Here is a 15,460-nt window from a genome sequence, read left to right on the forward strand (position 1 = left end):
AAACTTGTTCAGTTTGCGCAAGTCCAGAATGGGCCTCCATCCACCTGTTTTCTTCGGACTGAGGAAGTAATTTGAGTAGAACCCCCGACCTCTGTGCTGAACCGGTACTGGTTTCACAGCACCTAATTGCAGGAGATGGTGTATTTCCTGCTGTAACAGGTATTCGTGAGATGGGTCCCTGAAGAGGGACGGGGAAGGGGGGTGGGCAGGTGGATTGGAAAAGCCCTTCTGGAAATTATACAGAATGCACTTGTCTGAGTTGATGGTTCTCCAGACTGGGTAAAAGAGTGTAAAACAGGCCCCAAATGGGCTGGAAATGAGAGGTGACTGGAATTGGAGAATGTGGGGCTCTCGTGTCCTCAACCAACACTCAAAACATTTGCCTAGAAATGGATGGCTCAGATGCAGACAACTGCTCCAGCGCCTGACGGCGTCTCGTCTGGCGCTGCTTGCGGCATTGGTCATGTTGTTGAGGCTGGGTGTATGGGGGAGGGCAGAATCGTTTGTTGTAGAATCTGCCATTTCTTTTTGTTTGCAGGAATATAGATTCCAAGTGTCTTTAGTGTCGCACAGGAGTCCTTCTGGGTGTGTAAGATGTCTGTGCTGCCTGCAAACAATTTTTGCCCCTCAAAACATAAGTCCTCTACTGTTGCCTGAACAAAGTGTGTGGGGCGGGGGGGGGAGAGGAGAGAGAGAGAGGAGAACAAAGTGTTTATTCCCTGGTGCTATTAAAACTCCATAGCTCCATATTAATTTGAGGAAAGATTTCCTTCCATAAGAAAGACAACTAGAATTGGCAAACTGATGCAAAATATTTATTCCAAGTTAGTTATTTTTTGATGCAGTAGTTTTTTCCCCCTCATACAGACTCAATGTGATAGTCACTTTTTTAAATCTGTAAATAATGTTATCAAAATAATCTTAATCTTTGAAATCTCACAAAAAATTTATATTTTACAATCCACCCTGAATATCAAGGCTGCAAGAAGAAGAACACAAACAATTCCTATGTCCAAATATTTTACAGCTGTACCCATAAAAGAAAACCACAAACGCCTGGTTAAGTGATGAAGCTCCCCGAGCCGCAAAAAAAAATAAAAAATAAAAAATTCATGTTATTAGCATTAATTTAACACAATTAGAACTTCAATAGCCATTTTGTCATTGACAATGATTGTTTTAGCACATTGTTACCGCGCAACATTATGTAATGCAGGCGGCATTATTAGAAGCTTGTTGTTGCAAAGATCAGTCAGTCACCTGTATCCTGCTTACAAGACTGAACTTGTGCATTCCCTGATGAGGGATTCTCATCACAAATTTGCTAGCTGCACAAACTTCTATTAAGCAGAAGGGCAAAACCAAAAGAAAAAGCTAAACAAGCCAATTTCTCTCTTCTTTGGGATACAATTATTTCCCTTGTGCATGAAGTATTCAACAACAAAAGAAAAACTGAACAGACTGGAGACAGAATAAACTCTGTTTAGTTTATACAACCCCAAACACACGTTGAACTATGAACTGAGTTTATTGGGTTGGTTTTATTTGTTTTAAATGTTTTGTGCCCACTTTCAGGCATCGTCATCTGACGTTTCGCTGCTACTAGTTTCTGTGTCTGAGTCCTCCAACTCTGTCTTAAAAGTGCTTCTCCAGTGGGAGAACAGGCTGGAGCTACGGCCCTGAAGAAATCCATTCTTCCCAAATCCATTTCTTCTTAGCTAGAAGAAAGAAACATAAATAGATAAAAAATTGTGAAGAGTAAGGGTCAGTGACAATATACATGTTTGTCAGTATATATATTTTTCTAGTGGGGACAATATGTTTGTTAATTTTCCCCATTAGACAAATCACTTTAAATCAATACACAAGTTCTATTTAGTTCTTTGTAATTCCGAATAACAGTCTAAGATGTGTGTGAAACAGGTGAGGAAGAAGAACCATCATCATGGCAAGAGTTGTAATATACCTGCTCTGATTTAAGTTGGAACTCTTTGAGCTCATCCTCAGTGAGGGGAAGGTAGTTCTCGTCGTTTTCAGGGTACTCCTGCCATCCCATTGCTTTCAGTAACCTGATTCATGAGAAAAGGGGCGAGGGGTTAACAAGAATCAAAAAGGCAAATGGAGAAGTCAAATTTAACCAGGTGCATGATAAAGTGGGAGATTTTCCTACTGAACTGCTACGATCCCTCCAGGAAGGGTTTTCTAGTTTTAGAAAAGACCATATCAATAATATATACACACATATATATACACATATATATATACACACATACACACACACACACTTTGCATTTAGACAGGTAAGGAACGTAAGAAAAAAGGCTGGTGATTAACCCAGGGACACAGAGAAAGTATGCATGGCAGCCGAGAAAACACTAGGACTCAGGATTTCCTTATTCCTAGTGCCCTGATTTAACAGCTAGATCACACTCCTCTTGCTCACACAACCAGAATGCATATTTAGATATGCATGCAAGTATCTTCTTCCCACTTCTCATAGCTTTATAGGATTTGGGGCAATTTCTTATCAAATTAGCATAATGACAAAGCACAGAAGCATTCCAAGAAGAGCTGGGAGGAGAGATGTGGTGATGTGTCATCAACTCTGCACCCCCACATTTGGAAATCCCTTTTGCAGATCAAGCAGAACAGCACTTGAGATTCTGCCTGGCCACCTGGTGTGGGAAAGAAGCTAAGCCAGGCAGCACTAAATGACTTCGGGTTGCAAAGCTAGAAGAGTGCCAGAAGGTTAATCACAGAACCTGTGTGAAATCTTGGCCCCATTGAGTTCAACGAGGCCAGAATTTCACCCCAGTATTTTACTTTCTGCCAGCCCCAGTGCCATAAGAAAGCCACACGCCTGCAGCTCAGAACATGCAAGAGTATTGTTTTCTGGAGAAGAGAATCCTCTAAGCACCTGCCTTTTCCTCACACAATGTGACAAAATGATTTGTGAGACATCTTCAGCCCATGTTCTGCTGTTGGCTCACCTGTGTTCCGCTTCCAGTGAATGAGACAGGTTCTCCCCCTCCTCCATCAAAGGGAGAGAAAGGCCATTCTGATGGCAATTCTCGTCCCAGTTTTCCTTTGGTTCTGGTGTGCTGCTGCCCTCCATCTAAACAAAAAATGTAAGTCAAATCACATAATTGAGATCCTTCATGCATACAGCACAGTTCAAGTCTTGAAGCTAGCGTTCTTGAGTGGATGACTCCAGAGAGAATAAAACCCTTCACCTTAAGTCAGTGCTTCAGAGCATGAGTTGGTAATAACAGAAAGCAGTTGCCATCAGACATTGGTGAAGTGAGAGGTGCAAAGTGAGTTTGGTGGGCTGCAGCTTAATTTTTAAGGGACAAACGTCCACACCACATTACCACCATTATGGATTCAGAGATGCCAAAGACTAGATGAGCCATGGAGACTGCACTCTGACCCTTAGAGGTGTCCATCATTAGGGCAAACAGTGGTAGAGCGAGGCACCGTCCTACACGTTGTGCAGAGCGTGTTCAATTTGCCACATCTGTCACGCCTGCACTTTCACCAGGGCCGAATTCCTTTACACTACTCTGGGTCCAGTGTAGATTTTCTCAATGTACAGTTTGTTGAACAGAAAGTAAACAGAAGTTGCAGTCTTTTTAAGCTATGCTACCAGAACTAAGCTACATAAATGGAGATGTCAGTCCTGCAAGGATATTTAAAGAGTAAGCGTTCTTCTAAAATATCATTCCTTCCATTCTTTAGAAAGCCCTCTTAGAATCCTGCCAATTCTTACCAAACGTTGCCCTTTTCCCTTTGCCATATATTTTAATTTTCCTCCTGCGTTTCTTTAGGTCAGTGTTCTTCATTGCAAAGCCCGTGAGCCAGTGGTGGCTCCCATTGACCCTAAGTGCGGCTCCCTAAGTTCCCTCTAAGCTGTGTGGCCGTGCAGCAGGCTATAAATAGCCACGCAGCAGCTCTAAAGGGCCGCGCAGCAGGGACCTGGAGAGGAGAGAGGTAGGGGGTAGGCGGAACTGGGAAGGGGAGCAAGCTGGGGCTTGCAGGGCTGCTGTGGGCCTCTCCCCTTCCCCCGGAGCTCTGTGCTGCCTGCCGGCAGGGGAGAGAGAGGGGCCCCTTCCCCCAGAGCTCCGTGCCACCTGCCGGCAGAAGGGAAGAGAGGTTCCTCCTCCAGAGCACAACGCTGCCTGCAGGCAGGGGAGAAAGAGGGCCCCTTTCCCCGAGCTGCCTGTCGGCGGGAAGGACAGAGGACCCTTTCTCCCAGAGATCCGTGCTGCCTGCTGGCAGGGAGAGAGACCTCCGCGGAGCTATCTGCTGCCAGTCCTCTGGCCCCAGCCCTGGGGCAGCCTGCCTGCACCCCAAACTCTTCATCCCCAGCCCCACCCCAGAGCCCGCACCCCAACCCTCTGCCCCAGCCCCGAGCCCCCGCCCAACACCCCAAACCCCTCACCCCAGCCAGAGGGATGAAAAGAAAAAGGAACAAACTGACCAATGAACATTTGGACTGCCTTACTAGGATTGCGATGACAGATTACAAGTACTGCATGAACAAAGTCAAGGAGGAACAGGCACACTTTCGCTCATCCAGTTTTTAAAGTAAGTTTTGCATTATTCTGCTCTTTAAAAGTTTATTCACATAGGTGCCTTTTTAATTCCATATATTTTCCTGGTTATTTTATAAAAGGAGTATTGTTTTATTGTACAAGTAGACTTCGTTTTAGCTGCACGAGTGGCTCTGTAACATTACATCATTAAGGAGTAGTAAGCACTGTGTTAATTTAGTAGTCGATGTGGCTCTCACATTGAAGTTTTTTTTTGCCAAAGTGGCCCCCACTTCAAAAATAGTGAACAGCACTGCTTTAGGTTATGGCTTTTCTTTGTTTCCCATCCTGTACCGATATGGCAGCACAGATACGAGAACAAGTGCTCGTTAATTAACAGCTACAGATGATCTAGCAGAGGCAACATGAGAGCTGAGAATGTTTGTGTTTAGGAGCTACAACAATAGTTATTTCTCTAACCTCATTCTGGAGAGGAGTTTTCCTAGGGAAAAATGTCAAGACATTTTAAAACAGATCAAAAATAAGAGGGCATTTTAAAATAGATAGCTGGCAGGAATGTACTCTGGCACAGACCAGCAGCCTAGAATGGAAGCCATTTGCAATTCTCTCTCTCGGGGCTACTGCTCAGGGAGCAGGATTTAAGCTACTACTGACAGTTAGGAAACTCCTTAGTTCCAGTACCAGAAGCCTGTATTTCTCTATCCAGAGAAGGGTAAGTTCTACTCCCTATGTATGTGGCTAGCTGGCAGCCATGCTATCACTGTGTAAATATGAAGCCACAATTTTTTTTTTTTAATACACACTGGGATAGGGTCTATTTGAAGTCCCTTAAAATACACAATTCCCAGGAAAGAAAAGTGGGCAGTCCTCTTACATCTTCCAACTTGTCACATTCTCTGTTCTCTGTGATCTCTCCATTCCTGTCATCTTTCAATGCCTTCAGGAATTCACTTTTCTTATCGGCGGTGCGACGCATCAGCTTGGTCAGACGTGAAGAACTGATCTCAATGGGAGGAGTGGTGCTGGAAGGACTCTGGAGAATTAAGGTGGAACACATTAGAGAACTTACCAAATACCAATTGAAGAAAAGCTGGGTCTGAGCCCTGATCAGGATTTGTGTCCACACCTTTTAGTACTTATCTCCTGAGCTGACTGGCAATTTCCTATGGAGTACTCAGTTCAGATTTCTCCCAGAGAACTTGGCTGCACTGTTCCAAATCCACTCCCTTCCTCCTCACCAACCTGGAACGAATGTCTGCAACCAATTCTTACTTTCTGCTGTTGCAACTGTTTCTTCATCTCCACTAATTCAGGCAGTCATGAATTTAACATGCTTGTTCTACTCCTCACATAATATGCTTCCTGGTAATGTGAGCTGCCTCACAGGCTCCCTGTCTGGTTAATTCCATCTCTGAGCTTGGAATGATCCAGGAATATACTGCTGATTCCTGCCTATTAGCAAAATCATTCCCCCAACTCCTGTTCTCCATGCCAAATAAAAGGTCTACCCAATTAAATTAAACAAAACTGATCTTTTTTTAACGGAGGTCTTCAGTAGTATTTATGATATGTGGTGGTATCCAGTAATATGGCAGCTAGATTTCAATGTAGTTAACCTGTTTCGTTTTTATAGGTGGGATTTACAATAAAAATGAATTGGGATTCTAGCCTCCTGACTTCCCATCTGCCCCAAGGATTTGTCTGTTGTATTCATGTCTGGTGGTCCATGCAGAAGACAGGAATCCTATTCTCATTAGTCTTCACTCTCCACTGAAAGGAGAGGTCACAATAACACATCAGAATCTCATACACAAAACAATCCATTTCCTTCACATAAATTGTGAAAGGAGGGAAAGAGAAATCAAAGCGTGTAAGAGAACAGAACAGGTGCATATTTAAATAGTTCCTCATTGCAGGAGTTGGAAGAGCCTCGCAGCACCATTTTAGATGTTTTTCTTGGAGCTGAAGTGTTGCCTACAGATGCAATCCTTAGGACGCCAAAGAAAACTACTCTGCAAAATATGCTTATAGTACAGCATACAATCTCTCTGAGCAGAAAAAAGGCAAAGAAAAAGGGAGCTCAAAATATTCAGCTGCTTGGATTCCTTATTCCTAAGTTACATGTAATGCTAAGATGAAATGAACCTCTCCTGCAGAAGTGTATACTATAAACACTGGCATCAGACAGTAACATTCGCCAGGCAGTTATTCCAGACATCGCCTAGTACAGCACAGAGGAGCAGATAGGTGATTGTGAAACTTCCACAGCCAATCTGAGTGACTGTCAGGATAAAATGAAACCCAGAGTAGTATTAAATTCTCAATGTGGTCATTAGTTTGACTGTACAAGTGACAGACTAAGTCTGACATTTCTAGTAGACTGGAATACCCATTTAACGTGACAGCCAATAAAACACTCAAGCTCCATGCCAGAACAGCCCTTTTCAAAGGCACCTATACAGAAATGCCAACACACCAAGAGCTAATTTTACAAATTTTAAGGGATGAGAAAAACAGCTATAACAAGTGATAAAATTCTCAAATTCTCCACCTTAACTTTGACTACACAAAGTTTTCAACAGATTTATAATAAAAAACAAAATAAGGGCATATTGCTTATTGATTTATTTATTTTACAATCATCCTTCCCACAGTGCCTCATCTAAGTCAGAAAGGAAAGACAGGTGTTTGGGTCCCAGGATCTAATACCTGGAGGTATCTGAACCCAGAGATCTCATATGAGAGAGTTAGGCCTGATATGCTGAAGAAATGAGTTTTAACAATTACAAGTTCATTTTCAGTACCTTGCCTATTAGACTGTAGAATATTCTCCTAGGGTAAAACAGTGGCAGAGCCATCCCTTAGGCTTTTAAAAGCAGACTGCATAAAGCACTAAAAGTGCACTTATAGAGCAGAATCTTACACTAATCCTCAGGGAGATCTAGGAAGACTCTATGATAATGTCAGTGTTCTACTTCTACAGAGCTTCTCATTTTCAGAACATTTTACAAATATTAACTGATCACTCTTCAGCACCTCTGTAAGGTAGTTATTATTGCCATTATACAGATAGAGAAAGAGGCAGAGACTAAATTACTTTTCCCAGGTCAGTGGCAGAGGGGAGATTAAAATTCATGGGTCCCAGTCCTGTGTTTAGACTAAGATTGTCAAACAAATTTTTTAAAAGAAGGATGTGAAATAAAAGTCTAGGCATTACAGCTGCAAATGCTCAGTTGTAGCTTGGACAAACTTAAATCATTTCCAGTTTAACTGGATATAGCTACTGATGTTATGGGAACACAGGATGCAGTGACTTTCAGATGAGTTTCTTCTATTAATTTACTAACCACTCAGACAAGGCTGGTGGAAGTTCGGCAAAGAGTTCAACTTTCATAGCTTTAAGTATTACTGGTCTCTGTAGAAAGACTGAATTACAGGCTCTCTCTCCTGAGTGTCAGATTAATACCCTACAAACCTACATCCTTGCTGGCCAGAGACTGACAGCAAGAGCTGCCTAGGACAACAAATTACAGAGGCTATATTCAGTACTTATTGTACTGGATAACAAGTGCATTTAACTTTATTTTGGTATTACTTACCTGAAGGTGGAAGCTTATCTGAATTATGTATTTATGTTCCAGTAGTGCCCAAAGTGTGCTAGGTGTTGTACAGACATAAGGGAAAACAAAGTCCCTGCCCCAATGAGCTTACAATCTAAAACAACAAAGAGGTAGGGTGAGGGGAAAGAATACAATACAATAGCAAAGTTGTCAAGGAGATGACTGGCAATTTTGTTATTTCCATGGGGTTTTTTATTACACTAAAACCAGAGCTACTCATCTATATACCCATTATTAGTGGGCTATTTCCTCATTCGGAAACCTCAGTTTTGTGTTTTGCACAGAATTGTCTCTTGTGATCAAAAGAATATCCCAGTATCTTACACTCAAAGTGTAGGGCATGGATAGTCGACAGGCAGAGCGCAGGTTAAATCTGGACCGCCAGACACTTTTGAATGTACTGCTAAATCTTTTTATTTACTTATTATTGTTATTGTGGTGTGAAAAATATTTCTCTGGAGTTTGGACATTGACCAAGAAATAGCTGACTACCCCGGTGTAGGGGTTCAAAAATGGTGAAAGTTCAGAATGAGTAAAAATCTACACAACTTTAAGATCCACAAAGATGACAAAACCTTCCCAGGAATACTTCTGATCTCCAAACAAAAGGTTAAGAGAGAAAGCAGCCGCACACGAGAAAGAGATTCTCAGTTTTGTAATAGCAACATTTCTGCCGAATATGCAAGGGGGCATTCACCTCTAGCTGAGTAAATACATCACCATTGTTTATTAAAACTAAAGAACAGTGTCAAGATATGACTTGTTTAACTTCTTCCACCATTCCAGATTATTTAAACTGAAAATTTAAAGATACAGAAAATCATGGCCAAGCAGTGACTAGCAATTATGGGTGTGTCAATTACTGATACCCAATTGACTCCTTAAAGAGAGCAGATTTTCAGAGGATGGGAATGTGGTACTCTAAAGATCAGATTCCTTTTAGGTATCAAGCAGAGTACCCAAAAATGGAGGCACTCGATCACTAGTCATTTCTTAAAATCTTGTCTAACTTTTCCATGATTTATATTGTTTACCCTTTGGTACTTTACTTAGTTTGGATACAAACAGACCACTTTAATTTTCTGGTTTTTACACACTAACACAGGGGTCGGCAACCTCTGGCACACGGCTCGCCAGGGTAAGCAGCCTGGTGAGCCAGGCAAGTTTGTTTACCTGCCGCGTCCACAGGTTCGGCCGACCGTGGCTCCCACTGGCGGCGGTTTGCCGCTCCAAGCCAATGGGGGCTGCGGAAAGGGCGGACAGCACATCCCTCGGCCCGCGCCGCTTCCTGCAGAGGTTGCCGACCCCTGCACTAACCACAAAGCCATAGTGTTTTACTTCCCAACAGTTTTAATGTAAAATTGTTTAAAATTCATGGAAATGCTTCATTATTAGGGTCTGTTTGCTATTGTTTGCCTAAACCCAGCATTTTGGATGTAAACTATTTGGAAAGCGCGTCCCTTTTAGAGCCATATCACCTACACAAGTAAAGGGCAGAAGAGGCTACCATGAATAGACTGCTGAAATGCTAGTAAATTTTAAGTCCAAAGAATTTTCCAGAGACTTAATCTATAAATTAAGACAACCTTGCAGATGAATACTGGGGTACATCCTCCACCATCAACACTGACAAATTACACAATAGCTGAAGAGGAACGGTACACACATCTGTACATCCCAAACCTTTTGAACTGTTCCCAAAGCTCACCACATGCATTGCTAGGAAAGAGCTGTGAGCTGGAAGAGCAAGAACACAAGACAACCTAGCACCCTATTTTAAAGAGTGGTATGGAATTCAGGTCTTGTATGGTGTAAACTCTGGTGTGCACTAGCGTGCCATGCACTAACGGGCTTGTGTAGACCCTGCGTAGACCCTGCTAGCACTGAATCATATGACTGGAAGGGACCTCAAGAGGTCTTCTAGTCCAGTCCCCTGCACTCAAGGCAGGACTATGTATTACATAGATTGTAGACCATCCCTGTCAGGTGATTGTCTAACCTGCTCTTAAAAACCTCCAATGATATTGCTCCCAGTGTGGCTCCCAGTGCTGGTGCAGTCTACACTGCCACTTTACCATGCTGAAACTTGCAGCGCTCAGGGGGGTGTTTTTTCACACCGATGCGCAAGAAAGTTGCAGCGCTGTAAAGTGGCAGAGTAGACAAGGCCTGAGGTGTTGCGTAGAGAAGCCCTCAGTGTTAACGTTCAGTTCACAGCTCTCACATAGCAGGGCTGGTGTCTGCACTCTGGTAATGCAGCTGATGGTTTGGACATTGTTTCTGGGCATGCCCAGTTAGTTCCCATGGTGCTCTTAAAGTGTCAGAGCAACCATACCTTGTATGATGGTGATGAAATTACAGCAGACCCAGGCAAAAACTGCTGGCAGCACACTTTACATCAAGACAGACAGACTTCCAAGAGCATTCCCATTAATGTACAAGGGAACTTAGCTCAACATGCAGAGACCATACAAGTGATTGAGAACTCTTCAAGTGTTCAGAGCTGTATCATACGAACAGAAGAGCTCTCATGGTACTTAAATTATAGAAAGCAACATTAGTTGGAAAAGGTCCAATTCTATCCCCAATCCAACCCCTTACCTCTTTGGGAGAGGTGAGAACTGAGCCACTCGCCAGTACCGCTGGTTTGGTTACAGACACCGGACTGGTAAAGGCAGAGTCACGGCTGGAGGAAAGCGAGCCTGGTTTATGTTCACTTCTGTTAGCTTTCCATGGACTCGGCTATATTGAAGAGAACACAATACACTAGACAGTAATGGTATGGCACAAGAATGGGTTGCTTGCAAGTGGTAAAGAAAATCAAAGCAACATCAAATTGACTTAATGGGGTGTCTGATTAATTGAACAAATTATCTTCTCCTGCTCCAAAAATGGTCTCAAATCCCCCTCTCATCTTAATCCTGAGAATCCCCCATTCCTGCCCTGCTGAACCACCCCACCCACATAAATACCCTCTAACTGCTTCACAGCTCTCTCTCTTCTAGCAAAGGACTGGTTGGGACTATTATGAACAATTAAATGCTCCATCACTAGTTGGAGGAGTCACCATTGAGAGATGCAATGTATCACACAACTGCTCCCAGCACAAGCAGCGAGAGATCATAATAAAATTCAAATTTCTTACACAGTGCTAAATACCACCACCAAATATCTTGCATCACTCAACAGGAGCTTCCTCTCGCCAAGGGGAAGAAGCTTTAAGGCATGAATGCAAGACAGGAATTCCCCATGTTGCAAAGAAGATACTCCTAATCCCTGTGGAAGGGTAAAGGAACAAAACAGTTTGATTGTACCCTGCTGTTTAACAAGACACAGAAGTCAATGGATATACTAAAAATCCAGACAAGACGCCCCAAAACTTACGGAGTGAGAAGCCAGGTTACTGCAGTACAGAAGCACGTAAACCAGCCCATTTTCTAAACCAATCCACATGTAACTACTCAGAGTAGGGCAACTTCACCCAACTAGTATCCACCATCAGGATATATCTGCATCTATTTGGTGGTCAAGCAATAATTGCAGTTGCAGAAAGCTGCCTCATGATAAATGTCTTCTACTTGGAAAAGTATTATCTTGGACCTCTCAGCCACCAAGGACAAACTGTGCAACAACGATCCCAAAATGAGAGATATGGCATGAAGCAGCACAGGAACAAGACAGCCGAGGAATATTTTAAATTTTACAGCTTCATTTAACTATTCTGAATTTCTGATACCAATGCTCATCCAGGATGTATCTGGGATTTAAGTTAAATATGAGTCTAAAATGGATAATGTACTTTGCAGAAAAGGACAGCAGAGGCCACTGTTTCTCCATATTTCCTCATTTGTTTCCTTGGTGTATTTTTCTTCCTTATATTTTGCTGACTCCTCACCCTTACTCCCGCCACTGGTAACAACCGAATCCCTCTCCCCATTCCCTAATCAGAAGGGACATGATGCTGGAGGTGGACAACCATCCATTTGCCACTCAAAGCTGAGGAGAGAGAAGCCTGGGCTGGCACACTGATACCCGCAGCCCTACTACACCTCTGACTTTTACAATGTCCAGCTACGTTAGCAGCCACACACAGAAGGGCAGGAAAGATTTTCAGGGAGCCACCAATAGCTTTATTTGCTATGCAGCTGTATAAGAACATAAGAAGGGCCGTTCTTATGATGATTTAGTTGGGTTTGGTCCTGCTTTGAGCAGGGGGTTGGACTAGATGACCTCCTGAGGTCCCTTCCAACCCTGAGATTCTATGATTCTATGTACCGGGTCAGACCAAAGGTCCATTTAGCCCAGTATCTGTCTACCGACAGTGGCCAATGCCAGGTGCCCCAGAGGGAGTGAACCTAACAGGCAATGATCAAGTGATCTCTCTCCTGCCATCCATCTCCATCCTCTGATGAACAGAGGCTAGGGACACCATTCTTTACGCATCCTGGCTAATAGCCATTTATGGACTTCACCACCATGAATTTATCCAGTTCTCTTTTAAACACTGTTATAGTCCTAGCCGTCACAACCTCCTCAGGTAAGGAGTTCCACAAGTTGACTGTGCGCTGCGTGAAGAAGAACTTCCTTTTATTTGTTTTAAACCTGCTGCCTATTAATTTCATTTGGTGACCCCTAGTTCTTGTATTATGGGAATAAGTAAATAACTTCTCCTTATCCACTTTCTCAACATCACTCATGATTTTATATACCTCTATCATATCCCCCCTTAGTCTCCTCTTTTCCAAGCTGAAGAGACTTAGCCTCTTTAATCTTTCCTCATATGGGACCCTCTCCAAACCCCTAATCATTTTATCATGATTAGGGGTTTGGAGAGGGTCCCATAGTTGCCCTTTTCTGAACCTTTTCTAGTGCTAGAATATCTTTTTTGAGGTGAGGAGACCACATCTGCACACACTATTCAAGATGTGGGCGTACCATGGATTTATATAAAGGCAATAAGATACTCTCAGTCTTATTCTCTATCCCCTTTTTAATGATTCCTAACCTCCTGTTTGCTTTTTTGACCGCCTCTGCACACTGCATGGACATCTTCAGAGAACTGTCCACGATGACTCCAAGATCTTTTTCCTGACTCGTTGTAGCTAAATTAGCCCCCCCCCCCAAATCATATTGTATGTATAGTTGGGGTTATTTTTTCCAATGTGCATTACTTTACATTTATCCACATTAAATTTCATTTGCCATTTTGTTGCCCAATCACTTCGTTTTGTGAGATCTTTCTGAAGTTCTTCACTATCTGCTTTGGTCTATCTTGAGCAGTTTAGTATCATCTGCAAACTTTGCCACCTCACTGTTTACCCCTTTCTCCAGATCATTTATGGATAAATTGAATAGGATTGGTCCTAGGACTGACCCTTGGGGAACACCACTAGTTACCCCTCTCCATTCTGAGAATTTACCATTAATTCCTACCCTTTGTTCCCTGTCTTTTAACCAGTTCTCAATCCATGAAAGGACCTTCCCTTTTATCCCATGACAGCTTAATTTACGTAAGAGCCTTTGGTGAGGGACCTTGTCAAAGGCTTTCTGGAAATCTAAGTACACTATGTCCACTGGATCCCCCTTGTCCACATGTTTGTTGACCCCTTCACAGAACTCTAATAGATTAGTAAGACACGATTTCCCTTTACAGAAACCATGCTGACTATTGCTCAACAGTTTATGTTTTTCTATGTGTCTGACAATTTTATTCTTAACTATTGTTTCGACTAATTTGCCCGGTACTGATGTTAGACTTACTGGTTTGTAATTGCTGGGATCACCTCTAGAGCCCTTTTTAAATATTGGCGTTACATTAGCTAACTTCCAGTCATTGGGTACCAAAGCCGATTTAAAAGGACAGGTTACAAACCTTAGTTAATAGTTCCGCAACTTCACATTTGAGTTCTTTCAGAACTCTTGGGTGAATGCCATCGGGTCCCGGTGACTTGTTAATGTTGAGTTTATCAATTAATTCCAAAACCTCCTCTAGTGACACTTCAATCTGTGACAGTTCCTCAGATCTGTCACCTACAAAAGCCGGCTCAGGTTTGGGAATCTCCCTAACATCCTCAGCCGTGAAGACTGAAGCAAAGAATCCATTTAGTTTTTCCGCAATGACTTTATCGTCTTTAAGCACTCCTTTTGTATTTTGATTGTCAAAGGGCCCCACTGGTTGTTTAGCAGGCTTCCTGCTTCTGATGTACTTAAAAAACATTTTATTACCACCTTTGGAGTTTTTGGCTAGCCGTTCTTCAAACTCCTCTTTGGCTTTTCTTATTACACTCTTGCACTTTATTTGGCAGTGTTTATGCTCCTTTCTATTTGCCTCACTAGGATTTGACTTCCACTTTTTAAAAGAAGTCTTTATCTTTCACTGCTTCTTTTACATGATTGTTAAGTCACGGTGGCTCTTTTTTAGTTCTTTTACTGTGTTTCTTAATTTGGGGTATACATTGAAGTTGGGCCTCTATTATGGTGTCTTTAAAAAGCGCCCATGCAGCTTGCAAGGATTTCACTTTAGTCACTGTACCTTTTAACTTTTGTTTAACTAACCCCCTCATTTTTGTATAGTTCCCCCTTTCAAAATTAAATGCCAGAGTGTTGGGCTGCTGAGATGTTCTTCCCACCACAGGGATGTTAAATGTTATTATATTATTATAATATAATATAGTATGCTTGCAGTGAGTCAGGGGAAGTCGCGTCAACCTGGGGTCCTGCACCTTCCCTCTCCCACATTGATCACATCCTCTGGCTTCAGCTCCCCCTCTCATTGACTAGTCTGATGCCTCCCCCACAGGTTAAAAAACTGATTTAGATTGTAAACTTCCTGGGGTAGAGCTTGTGCCTTCATTTCTGTCTAACTGGAACATACTTCTTGCACTATCATATTTAATTTACAGTAATCTCTTAAATAGGAACCTCTGAAAGTGGCAGTCACATCAAAATGTCAATTTTTGCTCAAGAACCTGAAGGCACAATTCTCCAGTTAGTATTGACCATGAGGAGTTTCTGTATGGAAGATCATAAGCAGATTCAAAGTATATAGAACACTTATTCCCCACTTCAAAAAACCCAACACTGTGAAAAAGGTGGAAATCCATTTCAACAGCTTATATTTCAAATCAAGTTCCTCTCGAACTCCCAAAAGCCAAATGTAAATTGCCACAGCACCCCACTGGTGAGGCACAACACTAAATCTGGTGGGTGTTAGATTGTAAGCTGCTGGGGACAGAGATCATACTTGTGTTTTATGTTTGTACAGCACCTAGCACAGCGAAAAGACCTAGT

The 15,460-nt window shown here is 42.5% G+C and overlaps 1 protein-coding gene across 4 annotated transcripts in view; it reads right to left on the minus strand.

The window, feature by feature from the left end:
- Positions 1 to 793: 793 nt before the first annotated feature.
- The window catches only part of GPBP1L1 (GC-rich promoter binding protein 1 like 1), a 48,469-nt gene continuing 33,802 nt past the window's right edge, over positions 794 to 15,460 (minus strand). For 3 of the 4 annotated variants that reach the window (XM_045027920.1, XM_045027919.1, XM_045027922.1), the window contains 5 exons: positions 10,772 to 10,912; positions 5,428 to 5,586; positions 2,991 to 3,115; positions 1,967 to 2,069; positions 794 to 1,718 (listed from right to left, as the gene is read on the minus strand). In XM_045027920.1, the coding sequence (XP_044883855.1) occupies positions 1,572 to 1,718; positions 1,967 to 2,069; positions 2,991 to 3,115; positions 5,428 to 5,586; positions 10,772 to 10,912 (675 nt within the window). In that variant the 3' untranslated portion in view covers positions 794 to 1,571. The remainder of the gene's footprint in view (positions 1,719 to 1,966; positions 2,070 to 2,990; positions 3,116 to 5,427; positions 5,587 to 10,771; positions 10,913 to 15,460) is intronic. The other variant, XM_045027923.1, reaches the window with a different exon arrangement.

Source organism: Mauremys mutica, chromosome 8, assembly GCF_020497125.1.
Source record: "Mauremys mutica isolate MM-2020 ecotype Southern chromosome 8, ASM2049712v1, whole genome shotgun sequence".
NCBI lineage: Eukaryota > Metazoa > Chordata > Testudines > Geoemydidae > Mauremys > Mauremys mutica.